General features: G+C 49.9%; 1 protein-coding gene across 1 annotated transcript in view; it reads left to right on the plus strand.

Moving 5' to 3' along the window:
- The window catches only part of EXOC6B (exocyst complex component 6B), a 225406-nt gene extending 218657 nt beyond the window's left edge, over positions 1-6749 (plus strand). Inside the window, exon 22 of the mRNA XM_079990810.1 lies at positions 2233-6749. Within this exon, the coding sequence (XP_079846936.1) occupies positions 2233-2359 (127 nt within the window). The 3' untranslated portion in view covers positions 2360-6749. The remainder of the gene's footprint in view (positions 1-2232) is intronic.
- Positions 6750-13482: the final 6733 nt, after the last annotated feature.

Here is a 13482-nt window from a genome sequence, read left to right on the forward strand (position 1 = left end):
GTTGGGCTAGGCTGCCGTAGCCCCACACACATTGGCATTTTCCGCCCCATGCGTGAAGGCAGTTTCCCTAATGAGAAGTTTAAAAATGAGTGTTTGTAGGCAGCCAGGACCACACTTCTTAATGTCAAAAATTTCACACCCAAATAAAAGACGGATGTGTTCAAGAGAAGTTTGCTGTTGACCCCTTTTTCTGGGGGCTGTAACTGCTGAGTAATTGGAGACCAAGGAAGGGCATAAGACAGAGGATTTCTACCTTCTTGGGTCCACAGCTCCCTTGACCAACTACATTCTTTATGTGGCTCTGCTGTAGGGCTCAGGAGCCCAGTTAGGTCACCCCTTTCCTGCAGAGCTGGCAGCCTCTCACCCTTTTTTTGAACACCTTCCCTTGCGGAGTGTGCCCTCTTCTCCTCTCCCTGGGAGTCCTCTGGGCAGCTGCTGCTGCTGTCCCTGGTCTCTGAGCTGCCCCCCACCCTGCCCCAAAGAGAGGTGCTTCTCACAGGCACCATTCACCTGCAGAGCTTATAGCCAGGGCTGCTGCAGTAAACGTCTGTGCAAGACTTTGGGAGGCAGAGATGCAAGAGGGCACCAAAGGAGGGAGGGAAGGAAAGAAAGAGGGACAGAGGCCAGTGTTGCCCGTGGCACCCCTGACCAGCATTCAAGGCACCCCAGGGGGCCACAGCACACTGGTTGAAAACCACTGGCCTAAGAGGTTTTCCTGAGCCCTCTCCCTTGTCTAAGGAAGCCCACTTCATGCCTTCAGAAATCTGTCTTGTGCACCTTTTGTCAATTGGGTGCCTTCCTGAATTCATGGGATCTGGAAGGCAGCGGTATATGGTATCAATTCCCTCTAACAGCCCAGGGAGCCACCACAGCCCAGTTCCCAAAGCTCTGTCATGTGTTGCAGCCTCAGGGCCTCACAAACCACCTGCCCGCCCTGGGCAACGCAGAGAGCTGAGGGCTGAATCCTTAGGGGCAGGATAACCCCCTCTCTGGAAGCAGGGGCAGACCCCAATTTGCTTTGTCCATTAGAAGTGCTATTATTATTTCATAAAACATACAGCATTTGATTTTTTAAAAAAAGCTCACGGTGGTTTACAGAAAATGTAAAGCAGTAGCATTATCCCTGAGGAAAATGAACAATAATTTATGACTTTCAGGAATTTAAAATAATGATTTACTAAAAACAGATTAAGATTTGCACCAGCTTTCTAAACATCTGGGTAGGCTTTTTTAAACTGAAAGGCTTTTAGCAGGCACCAGAAAGAGTACAGTGAATGTGGGAATGTTCAGGGAGGCAGGAGAGGATATATTATTTATTAATATCCTTCCTAACTTACGCTAGCAAGTTCTATAACTTAGCAAAGTTTTATATTCCCCTTTAAACGAACAGCGGGTAGCTGGTTGCAGGCTTGTTTAAGCCTCTCAATATTAGTGACCTGGTAAGTTCCCTTATATCCCTCTTAAAAGAGTAAACATGCCATAATCTTGTGTAAAGTATATAAAAGTAGTTTACTCACATCATCAGTTCACAGTTGGATCCCTGAAGGCAGACTTAGTTACAAAGTATATACATGTGGATCTACCCCATAATGGGGGGGGGTTAATCCCAGTGACTGCAGACTGGCACTCACTGCTGTTCACACAACGAAAGGAAGATGGGGGAGGGAGGAGGGCTGCGTGCCTTGTGCTTTTGTTACCTGGACAGGTAAGGTCACGCCTACCTCTAGTCACATGCAAGGGGAAGTATGTCCCAATCCAGGAGGAAACAGGAAATTTTTGACTGACTGGATCAACCACCCCCTTGCATGTCCACTCTAAGAAAACAAGGAATGTTGTCTTTGACTGCTACTTATGTATCACATCCTACAGTGAAGACACCTGCCTGGTGCCCAGAGGCAGGGAGTTCCAAAGTTCCACTAAAATATGGAGTTCTTACAAATGCAGAAGGGGTATTTGTGGCACCTGTGACAGAGCCAGTTCTGCGGTCGATTGGGCGCACGTGGTGAAAGGCAATCGTGTAGCTTCATGGGTGAGGGAGGGTGAATAAAGGGCCCCTTTGGCACCTGGGCGAAGGGGGCTCTGTCTCTCTCAGCTGCCCCTTCCCCAGCAGCAGAAGAGGGCACAGGGGCACCGGCTGGCATTGCTGTGGGCCAAGGGAGCCCCGGAGGCCGGGCACCTGGGCAGCCTTTAAGCCTGCGAGGCAGTGACGCTCTTGTTTCCCTCCCTGCGCAGGATGAAGGACACGAGCCGCAAGAACAACGTCTTTGCGCAGTTCCGGAAGAACGAGCGGGACAAGCAGAAGCTGATTGACACGGTGGCCAAGCAGCTGCGAGGCCTCATCAACACCCACCACTCGTGAGGCGGGGGCCGGGCAGGGCCACGCGGCTGCCTGGGTGGGGCTTTGGAAATGCTCGGGGGGTGCCCAGTGGCACACAGAGGAGGCTTGTCCTGGCACCAGCGCGCCCTCCTCGTGGAGCCCTTCCTCGTGGACAAACGTGGCTGCTGGAGGGGAAGGAGAGGCGAGGGCCTGGCAGGCACCAACTGTTCCTGCGTCGTTGTCCTCCTCCCAGGATTTGAGGCCTCTCCGTCAAGACCGGGACATGATCCAGGAGCCCAAAGCCCCGTAAACTCCCTCTGGAAGCCAAATGCAGTGGGTCCATCGCTCTGGTGTTTGCCGACAGCGCCGGGTTTGTTTTTTTTAAAGGATTGGGGCTCCAAACGTGCCTCAGCAAAGAGACATTTTATTTGCCTGCAATGTGGAATTGGTTGTTTGGGGTGTGGCTGTAGCAGGAGGATCAGCTGAGGGTCCTTTCCCATGGCTGGTTGGTGGTATGTTTGCATCGCGAAGCCTCCGTTGCTGGGCATCTTGGCAAGGCAGCTGGCATCACCTGTGCCTCAAACACCTTGCTTTGTATTTTCCAGAAAGCAGCACATTGTGGTGTTTAGAGCGTCCCTTTGTGACGTCGCAACTGACAACTGAGAGGGGCGCTCACAACTCCAGGGGGAAAGAGCTGAGCAAATTGGCCCTTACACTTCCTGGGAGAGCAGAGAGACACACAACTTTGCGTGCACACACACACACACACACACCCTTTCAACTCTGGCTGTTTGCAAATCGAATTTCAATTCTCACTGCAGGCCTAGTCAGTTCATTCAAGAATGAGGAACGGAGATATTTGAGCAGTGTAATTTCGGTGTGGGTTCTGTTTATCCATTAAGGCAGGCAAGGGGATCTGCTGGGATCAACCCCTTCCCCATATGGCTGCCCAGGGAGAGGAAGCTTTCGTGGGTCAGACTGGCCTCTAGTTGGGGGGGGGCTGTTTTCCTTCCGCTGCCTTGCCCATCCTACCTGGTGCAGTGGCTTTCCCTGGCCCTTTCCACTTTGCTCTCCTGACACTATTTTTAAATGTTTCTTTGCCTGTAAGTTCAGCAGCGTCCCCCAGGGGTGCATTTCTAAGGGTTTGCCCGCATTAGGGGTGCCTGAGCCCCACTTTGTAAGCAGGTCTGCCATGCTTCCTTCCATGCTGCCTGCAGCTACGGAGGGGCAGCCATGAGGCTTGTGGGAATGAGGTGGAAGAGTCTTACTTTAAAATAAAACCTTGTCCTAGCAGAATCTCACAGCCAGAAGGAGGGGCCCTTCCCAGTCCCCTGCCTGGGAAAGGGGGTGGCTGGCTTGTGCCAGGCTTGTGGCCGCAGTGGGAAATTTGGGGGTGTGAGCCATTGGGAAGCTCTGCTTACATCAGGCTAGGAAAGGTGGGTTGCCAGCCGAGTGCCAGTGGGCAGCTTGTCCAGCCATGGGTGGCACAGGTGGGCAGTGCCCGCTGGGAAAAATGGGAAGGGGGGCTGCCCCCCATTGCAGGGCACAATTCCTGCCTATCCAGTTACACTCTTGCAGGAAATGTTCCTAGTGGTATGGGGAGGGGGTTGCTCCCTGCCCTGAGCTCCCTTGAGCCCTCAAAGGGGTGGGGGGGGGCTTCATACTGGGCCTCCTGAAGTAAAAGATCTGGTGGTCCCAAATTTCTGCATGATCCTTGCAGGCATCGGAATCAGTCAGGACTCCAATGGAAGACTAAAGCCCAACAGAAGCAGGCAAAGTTTGTGTGTGTGTGTGTGTGTGTGTCGTGAGATGATGTCTGTAGACGGAGTGGATGTGGTTGGGGACTGCCAAAAAATCTCCCTGTCTAGAGGACCACATGAGTCCCCCTCACTGTTTTGCCTTCTCCGCCTCTGTCCCTACAAGGCGGGGGTTCTCTTTCCACTGCCAAAGGCAGAAGAGACTGGAGCAGGGTGTGTGTGTGTGTGTGGCTTTGGGTCCATCCAATGTTTTTGATTTGGATGTTTCTCCCACATCCTCCGGAATCTCCCCCCTCTGGACAGACATCACCTGTGTGTGGGGGGGGGGGGGGATTTGATGGCCATTTCCGGCTCAAGTTCCTTTTGGACGCAGCGGCCGCAGGTGTTCCATGCCCTCTTATGTTTGGGGGCACAAAAGGGAAAGGGGGTGATCTCCGCAAGAGAATCTTCCCCCCAGTTGAACTGGTGCAGGTAGATTTGTCCCTCCATGGTGAATCTTCATTCTGTTCTTCTGACCAGGTCTCTTTGGCGTGGGGTGGGGTGAAGCTGGCGACAGGGGATGGGAGGAGCAAGGGGGGTGAAGCAGGTCTCTGCAGAACTGACACCAGGTCCCCGGGGGGGGGGGGTTGGGGATCCTGTCCTGGGAATAGTTACAGCACTGAAAAAGGGGAAAGCTGGACAGCAGGCAGGCCTGGACTTTGAAGGCTTCCCAGTTCCCAAGCTGGCTGCTTCCAGGTGAGGCCTTGGTTTGTGTCAGGAGCCAGCCCATTCCTTTTGCTTTCCTGAGCAAAAGCCAGAAGGGAGACTCCGCTGGAGGCCCTAGGCAGTCACGAATATCCCGCAGACCAGGCCCTCCTTCCAGCCTCCACGGTGCTTGATGGAAAGAGGGTTCCCGGATCTGGGTGGGACCAACTTATCCGCAGAGCAGCCCAAACTGAACCCCTCCTGGCCCTGATCCGGAGAAAAGGCTGGTTGGCGTGAGAAGGGGGGAAACCCCTCTGGAGCTAAAGGAGATATTTGTCCTGAGTGTCCGCTTTCAGTAGGGCCCAACTCCAAACCGCCCATCGCATAACGGGGATGAGCAACGGAATTTTGGTGCTCTGCTCCCAATTAGCGTTTTGTTCCAGGCAATACAGTCCCGTCCCTTCAAAAGGGAATTAATCATTGCGGCAGAGCGAGCGAGAGTGAGTCGGCTTCCTTTAGAGAAGCAAAGCGGGAGAACGTTTTCTGGTTTTTTTAAAAAGAAGTCCCCGTAAATGAATTGCCTCCTCCGCAGTTCATTGTTTGATACTGAGAGACGGGGCGAGTGAGAAGTATCATTATTAATAGGAGAATAAGTGGGGTGTGTGTGTGTGAAGAACAGCCACCAGCCTTTGGCCGCCCAGGCAATCCGAGCAGAAACCTGCCGGGGGGGCCTTGGGGGGTGGTACCCAGGCATTCCCTGAAGAATTGCAGGCAGGGTCCTGGGACAGCTCTCTTGGGGTCTGCCATGCAGCCCCTCAGGGTGGCAATGCGGGCTTAGTCCTGGCTGCTCCTTCCTCTTCCCTTTAAGACTTGAGAGCGGCAGGACTGGCGAAATGCTCTTGGGCGCCCCGTATACGAGCGCCCTGGCCCACCTGCAGGGGCTTGTAGCTGCTCTGGAGTGGGGGGGGGTCTTTCCTCCCCAGCCGCCTCCTTCGCAGGGACCTCTCCTGCCCACATCCTTCCTGTCGACACTTTGCTGGAGATCAAAGCAAAAGTTCTTTGCTGGTTTTGCACTTGGGTTAAATCTGACCCCACTTTTCAAACTCACAAGGGAAAAAAGAAAAACCCCTCTCCATTGTATTGTTGCTGTTTGTGTTTTTTGTTTTTAAATATTCCTTTTGTATGTAGGTATTTTTTAAACTGTTACTATTTTTTTTAAAGCCGGGCTCTTTGTTCCTGCAGAAACCGTTTCCATTAAGGGCTTGCAAATGTGATCGTACTGGGGTGGTTGTAAGGAAGCAAATGCTTTAGTGCCACTGTCTGAGAGTCTGGCTGTCCAGGGCAGGTGGTCAAGAGTAGGCGAATGGTTTGGCCTCTTCTGGGGCCTCTGGAAGCAAGTAGTGCCCGTCCTTTTGGCTTGACACACAGACCATCGCAAGAGCCAGCTCTCATGGCCCATTTTTGGTGGAGCCGTCTTCTGAGCACTGCAACAGTGACGGCATAATTCACCACAAACCTGGAAATCCTTTGAGAAGTGGCTTGCGCCAGGCGTTGGGTCTCAACCACATAGCACATCTTAGAAGCAGTCAGAAGACCACTTGTTCGTGGCCCCAAAACTACCACAACCGCACCCAACACATGAGCTTCTCGGTAGTACGTTTATTAATTGCTCATTTATTTGTGTGCTTTTTTATTTTCTGGGTGTCTTCCTTTCTTTATTTTGAGGGGAGTATTTTGTAAACTAATGTGGTGAAAACAGCTTTTTTTGCACAAGTCATTGCACAAAAAGGGTGAAATGTTTAGTACATTTTAAGTTTAACTTTAAAGGGATTTCTATCGGAGAGGACTAGAACAGCTACTGATCTTAAGAAGGGGGGAAACGGGGGCTGCATGGGGCTGCTGTCTGAATGGCATTAGATATTTTAGCATGTTGATTTGAACTGTACATTTATTATTCTGTCGTAATTTTTATTAAAAACCATGTCATCCAAGAGTGTGAGTGTGGGCTTTTGTCTGAGCACCTCTCACTGGGTTGCCTGCAAGTCTCTCACTCACAAAATCCACCTCGCTCTCTCCCTGCACTTGAATCTGGCTTTTATAGTAAGGAGAAATCTTGTGGCTCCCTTAAAGAAACGATCCCCCCCCCGCCACTTGTTTTATTCGAATAATAATTTGTACCTTCCTGTGCAAACCAAATTAGTTATTTTAAAAGGTAAGAACGTGAAGGCAAAAAGTTAGCCTCACCATCTTCCCCTTTCCAGATGCCCCAGCCTTTTCCCACACCTGGCCAAGGGTCTGCCTGTGGAATCAATGGGCACCAACAAAAACTGCTCACTTAACATGGGAGCGAGGCAGGGCTGAAGATCCAGGTAGAGAGTAGTTTGATAATCCCAGCAAACACCTCTGGTATGTGAATTCTGAATCAATCGAACTGATAGCACATATTTTGAATACCTGCCATTCAGAGGCATCATTCAGACAGCATCTTAAAAAGCAGAGACATCATCTTGACGACAAAGGTCCGTATAGTTAAAGCTATGGTTTCCCCAGTAGTGATGTATGGAAGTGAGAGCTGGACCATAAAGAAAGCTGATCGCCAAAGAATGGATGCTTTTGAATTCTGGTGCTGGAAGAGACTCTGGAGAGTCCCATGGACTGCAAGAAGATCAAACCTCTCCATTCTGAAGGAAATCAGCCCTGAGTGCTCACTGGAAGGACAGATCGTGAAGCTGAGGCTCCAAGACTTTGGCCACCTCATGAGAAGAGAAGACTCCCTGGAAAAGACCCTGATGTTGGGAAAGATGGAGGGCGCAAGGAGAAGGGGACGACAGAGGACGAGATGGTGGGACATTGTTCTTGAAGCTATCAGCATGAGTTTGACCAAAGTGCAGGAGGCAGTGGAAGACAGGAGTGCCTGGCGTGCTCTGGTCCAGGGGGTCACGAAGAGGCGGACACAACTAAACAACAACAACAACATTCAGAGGCGGAAATAAGAGGTGCTGCTGATACAAAAGAACAACCCACATATAATCAATAACTTGCAGACCATCAATGTTCCCCGTACAAAATGCATCCCAGTCATTCCGGGAGGAGACAGCATTCCAGCACATTGCCTGCCCTTCGCTGAGTTGTGTGCAAACATCTTAACAACGAGAGGTGATGGGGAGATCCTCTCTGGATAGAGCTGAGTCTAGTCCTGGGTTCAGGGCTACCCTCTCCTGCCCTCACCACTTCACCCACAATTGGAAGTACGGAATACTACAACATAAAATGAATTTATTTTCAATCATATTTCTAAACAGTTGATGCAAGGACAAAATTGTTGCCACCCTTTAAAGCTAGGTGCAGAATGAAGTGTGATTCTTCTCTGTGCATTTTGTTTCCTTGCTCTCCTTTTTCGCAAAAGAGGAGACTGAGCAACCGGACCTGCTGGCAAGACCTTAGATCTGAGCTCTCTGCTCTCTTCTGTGTCCTGCGAGCGAAACGAGGTTCACACACTTGGTGGGGGTGCTGCTAAACTGTTTTTTGCTTTAGGAAACTTTGTTCAGCTGATCTCTCAGGAAATTCAGCAGCAGGGCTTTGGAAGCCACCAGAATGCAGGTGATGGCCGGGGAACGATGATCCACGGGGGAAAGTCAGCTTGGTTTTAAATGAGGCGAGATAGCAGATCAGTTCATACGGAGACTTTCCACCAAAATCTAACAAGATGGGAAAGGGGTGAGTTTGCTTGCTGTAAAGTGAGCAAGGGAATTTGTATTATATGACTGTACTTAACTAAATGAATAAGCCACTTACACATGGTTTTCAAAAGAGATCTGAAATGTTTCTTTCTATTCCTCTGCTACCCCACACCACGAAGTTCTCTGGGAAATACAAGAACATACAATGAGCTCTGCTGGATCAGGCCAAAGGAGGCCCATCGAATTGTCTTCATCATCATTTTATTTTTATGCTGCCTTTCCATAGTTAAGACCTTGCTCAAGGCAGCTCACAGCATGGAAAGATTTGCGTAACTGCAAAAGTAGTTGTAAACAATAAATAATATGCGTCCAGAAGCACCCAGCAAAGTTGAACAATTTTCACATAAATCATAAGAAGGTCTAAAAATAAAGATGCCAAAAATATATAGTATCTACAACAGTCTTTCTTTGACGATCCCTCGTAGCTGCATAAGATTGTCTTCCATAAACACGGTTTTAAAAATGAGTCTGTAAGTGACTGTGGAGACCAATTCTGGATCCACATGTCCTTCCACAGTGGGGACATTGGTTTCTGGGAGGGAGTTGATCCTGGTGAGGGTTTGCCAAGCGTGCCTTCCTCTTAGCACGTTTCTCCCTTGTGGAGTTTGAGTGCCTTCAAAGCCCATTGTAAGGTGGCGTTGCAAGGTGAGGGCACACCCTCCCCTGCAGCATCAGACAAGCCACAGCTGTCTAGCCGCCATGCCCACTCCTTGACCTTTTGTCTCCTCAGCAGTGTTCCGTGTCCTGACCGTTACCTCCTTTGCAAAGGTATTGCTCATTTCCTCCTGTAATGGGAACATGACTTGGTGGAGCAAGTTGTGGAGATAACAAGGCAACACCCAGGGGGCTTGGGATTGGAGAAGTGTAACGGGCAAAGCCCTGAATGTATCTTGCTGGTTTTGCATATCTTGCGAATAAAAAGAGCCTCTGCTAAGCTAGCAATAAAAAGAGCCTCTGCTAAGCTAGCAAAGCTTGTTCCTGCACAGCTCACTTGCATCCCAACTCCCGTGTCAACTCCATTATTTCTACACCCAGGACACCTTTGGGAAAGGCTGTTCTCTAACTGGAGCGCTTGCAGTTTCCCAGTTGTCAATACATTTTTTTAGATTTGCCTTGAGAGAGTCTTTGAACCTCTTTTGTTGACCACCAGAATTACGCTTTCCATTTTTAAGTTCGGAATAGAGTAGTTGCTTTGGAAGACGATCATCAGGCATCCACACAACATGACCAGTCCAACGAAGTTGATGTTGAAGAATCATTGCTTCAACACTGGTGATCTTTGTTTCTTCCAGTACACTGGCATTAGTTCGCCTCTCTTCCTGAGTGATGTGTAAATTGTTTTGGAGACACTGTTGATGGAATCTTTCAAGGAGTTGGAGATGGCATTTATAAGTGGTCCTTGTTTCACAATCATATAGTAAGGTTGGTAGTACAATAGCTTTGTAAACAAGCATTTTGGTTTCCCAACAAATGTCCCGGTCCTCAAACACTCTGCACTTCAATTGGGAGAAAGCCGCACTTGTAGAGCTCAGGCAATGCTGGATTTCGACATCAATGTTGGCCCTTGTGGAAAGATAACTGCCCGGGTAGGAGAAGTGATCAACATTTTCCAACGTTACACCATTGAGTTGGATTTGTGGCACTGCAGAGGGGTTAAGACGCCAGCCTCCTGATCTCATGGTAGCCAGCCAGCTGCTTTGGGGGGGAGGGTTGAGCCCAGCAGCCCGCTGCCCACCTGCAATTCCCAGCAGCAGGTATTCAGAGTCAGAGGGGGAAAATGACGGTCATGGCTAGTAGCCGTCATTTACTTATTGCAATAAAAAAACCCCAAATAGAGTAGGAAGTGAAACAAAGCCATTAAAATGCAGGGGAATGACAACCCTACAGAAATGCAACAAACCAGAACTTGTGGCAAACTCTGTGTAAGAAGCCAAGGCCCAGAGCATCTGTGTTATTTGGAAGGCCTGGGGGGAGAAAAGGGGCAGCACTTGGCACTGAAATGGCTACCTAGTTGACGGCTGTTCCCTCCGTGGAGCAGGGACCACTGCAGACAAGTCCTTCTCCCTGGTGTTCGCTTGCCTGCCTCACACCATTTAACACTACAAAGTTTAATTCAGCCGTGTCCTTTTTGATACGTTTGTGACCACTATTGTTATGCTTGTAGTTATACAATTTTTGATACGTTGTCTGCCGCCTTGAGCATGGTTTTCACTGTGTCAAGAGGTGCCTTCAGCTTCTCCAAAGAGTGGTGGGCCTTCCTGAAGAAGAGGTGGAGTCAAGAAGCTGTGTGCCGCCATCTTCACTCCTCCCTCCTCAAGGTATGGAAGATGTGGGACCCTGGGTTATGGCCAGATCACCTGCTTTTCATGCAGAAACTTGCTCTGGCTTCTGTCTCCAGCGGCAAGAGCTCAAGGTGAGCTCTGGAGAGCCCTGCCAGGTGAGGAGCCCCATGCAGTTTGACTTGAGGGTCAAAACCATCAAACACTCTTGAGCACCTGCCTTCAGAGTTGCCCATCTCCTGGCCCAGCAGCTTCCCCGTCGCGTCCTGTGGTCAACCTCTGGACCTCTTCCTAACTTCTCGCCTGCCCCGCCTGGTCTAGACAGGTCCCCTCCTTTCTGACACGCTCTCCATCTTCCCTTCCCTCCTCCAGGAGCCACACTTATTAGGCCCCCTAACTGAATGATGCTCCGCCAGAGCCATCCATCAGCGCGACGAGGCCATCCATTACCCTGCCGGGCAGGAGGCAATTAGGGCGACGGGGCTGTAAATCACCGCCACTCTCCCCATTGTGCCACGGGGGCCGCAGCGGACGGTGGCAGGGGCCGCTGGGCTCTGATCACATTTCCTCCGCCCAAGGTGAAGCCGCACCAGGGATGACAAATTGTCGTCCCACCATCCCCTCCTAGGGGCTCATCTGTCTCTCTGCCGACGGGACAGGTTATTGGATCTTGCCATGGATGGGGCCGCGCGGCATTATTGCTCAACGTCGCTGTGACAAAGGGAAGTGTTAATGACCCCACGGAGGGACAGTTCAGCCCCATCTGTTTCCATTAGGGCTGCCGCTGCTTTTCCCGGAGTGTTTGGGCCGCGCTTCCGCTTCCAGGGGGAATCTTAACTCAGGGTTGCTGTACGTCTGGAAAAGTTGACTGAAATATGGCAACCCTGTCTTAACTTCCTCATGTAGGGGCTTGCAGAACTTTTGGAGGCCTTTGCTGCAAGGATGGCTGCTTCCCCATGAGTAATAAAGGAGGAGTTAGCAATATGCCTTTCTCCTCTGCAGCCTCGGCTACTCACAAAGCCCCCAAACCAATTATTCATCTGTGCTTCCGAAGCTCCACAGACCTGTGAAGAAAGCGATGGAGCTCTGAGCTGCACCCCTTGATGTGATTTCTCTGGCTAGAGCTCATATATATCTTGTCACTGGAGGCTGCAGAGATAGTCAGAATCCTGCTCTCCTGTAGAGGGGAAGGTTGAAGCAAGACTCACAGAGCAGTTGGGGGATCCTGAAGGGGGCCATCTAAGCCAGACTCGTAGAACCATAGAATTGCAGAGGTGGAAGGGGCTCAGACTTGCCTGAGCTTCTCCGTTGACTCTGGCAAAAGACTGTAAACTTACAACTATATGAAATATCCCTTTTCACATGCAACAAATGGTAACCTTCACATTGCAAAATAAATAAAGAGTTTGCATTTGTTGGCTTTCTGTACACATGAAATACATTTTTTATACTCCAAACATCAGCTCTACAGTGGTACCTCGGGTTAAGAACTTAATTCGTTCTGGAGGTCTGTTCTTAACCTGAAACTGTTCTTAACCTGAAGCACCACTTTAGCTAATGGGGCCTCCTGCTGCCGCTGCGCAAAGTTCTTAACCCGAGGTAATATTTCTGCGCTAGTGGAGTCTGTAACCTGAAGTGTATGTAACCCGAGGTACCACTGTATTAATGCGTTGCGAGTTTGCAACAACAACTTTATTATTTATACCCCATTCCACAGGTAGGGCGCCACTACCGAGAAGGCCCTCTGCTGTCAAAATTAACCTCGTTTGATGTATGCGATTCAAAATGTCAACAAGTTATTTAAGAGAATTATCTTAGACCACTTTGAAATTATTGCCAAGCAATGTATAAAACACCCTGATGCCTATATGACTTGCACCTATTTAGGATGCGTTTTGCACAGGGATTTCTGGAAAGGGTTACTGATTCCAGTGCAAAAGTTGCAACCAATGAATGAATACTTTCAACAATGCTCTGGTATCCTTACGTGGCGAGGAGAAAAGAGTTGTCCATCGCTAGCCGACAGAGGACAACATACCCCAGAATTATTCTCAGACAACCTCTGCCCACAGTTTCACAGGTGTTAAACAGCATAGCAAGGCCAGATTGTGGGTTGGGGAGCAGAACAAGCCCTTTGGGGACGACATAAAACCACCTTGGTTTAGAATCATCAGTGACCCAGCCTTGTCTGCCCTCCTGATACCTTCACAGCGTTCCAGTTTCCCAAATCCTTAAACATTATCAGGTGATTAAATTGAGATCCTGGTCATAACACCTGAACCTCTTCAACCTCCTTTCCATGCGTCACCTGAGTTCTGGGACGGGGTGGGGAGTCCCCGAGTTTAACGTTTCTGGATTTCCACATGGTATGTGCTAATAAACTCTCAGTTACTGCTAGTATAGAAAGCCCTTGACCACTTGAGACCAGTTTCCCTGCGAGATCACTTTACCTGACATTATCGCCCAACCGACCTCTTCCATCAGCAGAACTGGGACAACCTCAGGTGCCTCATAATACTTGTTCTGCATTTGTAGAAAGTTGGTTGTTCAGTGTGGCGGCACCTGCACTTTCGAACTCCCTGCCTCTTCGATATCAAGCAAGCCCCTTCATCGTCCTCTTTTTGGCACCTGCTAAAAAGGTTCTTGTTTAGACCAGTCTATGCACATACTTGTGGGACGCAGGTGGCGCTGTGGGTTAAAGCCTC

Source organism: Podarcis cretensis (assembly GCF_951804945.1).
Source record: "Podarcis cretensis genome assembly, chromosome: 9".
Taxonomy (NCBI): Eukaryota; Metazoa; Chordata; class Lepidosauria; order Squamata; family Lacertidae; genus Podarcis; species Podarcis cretensis.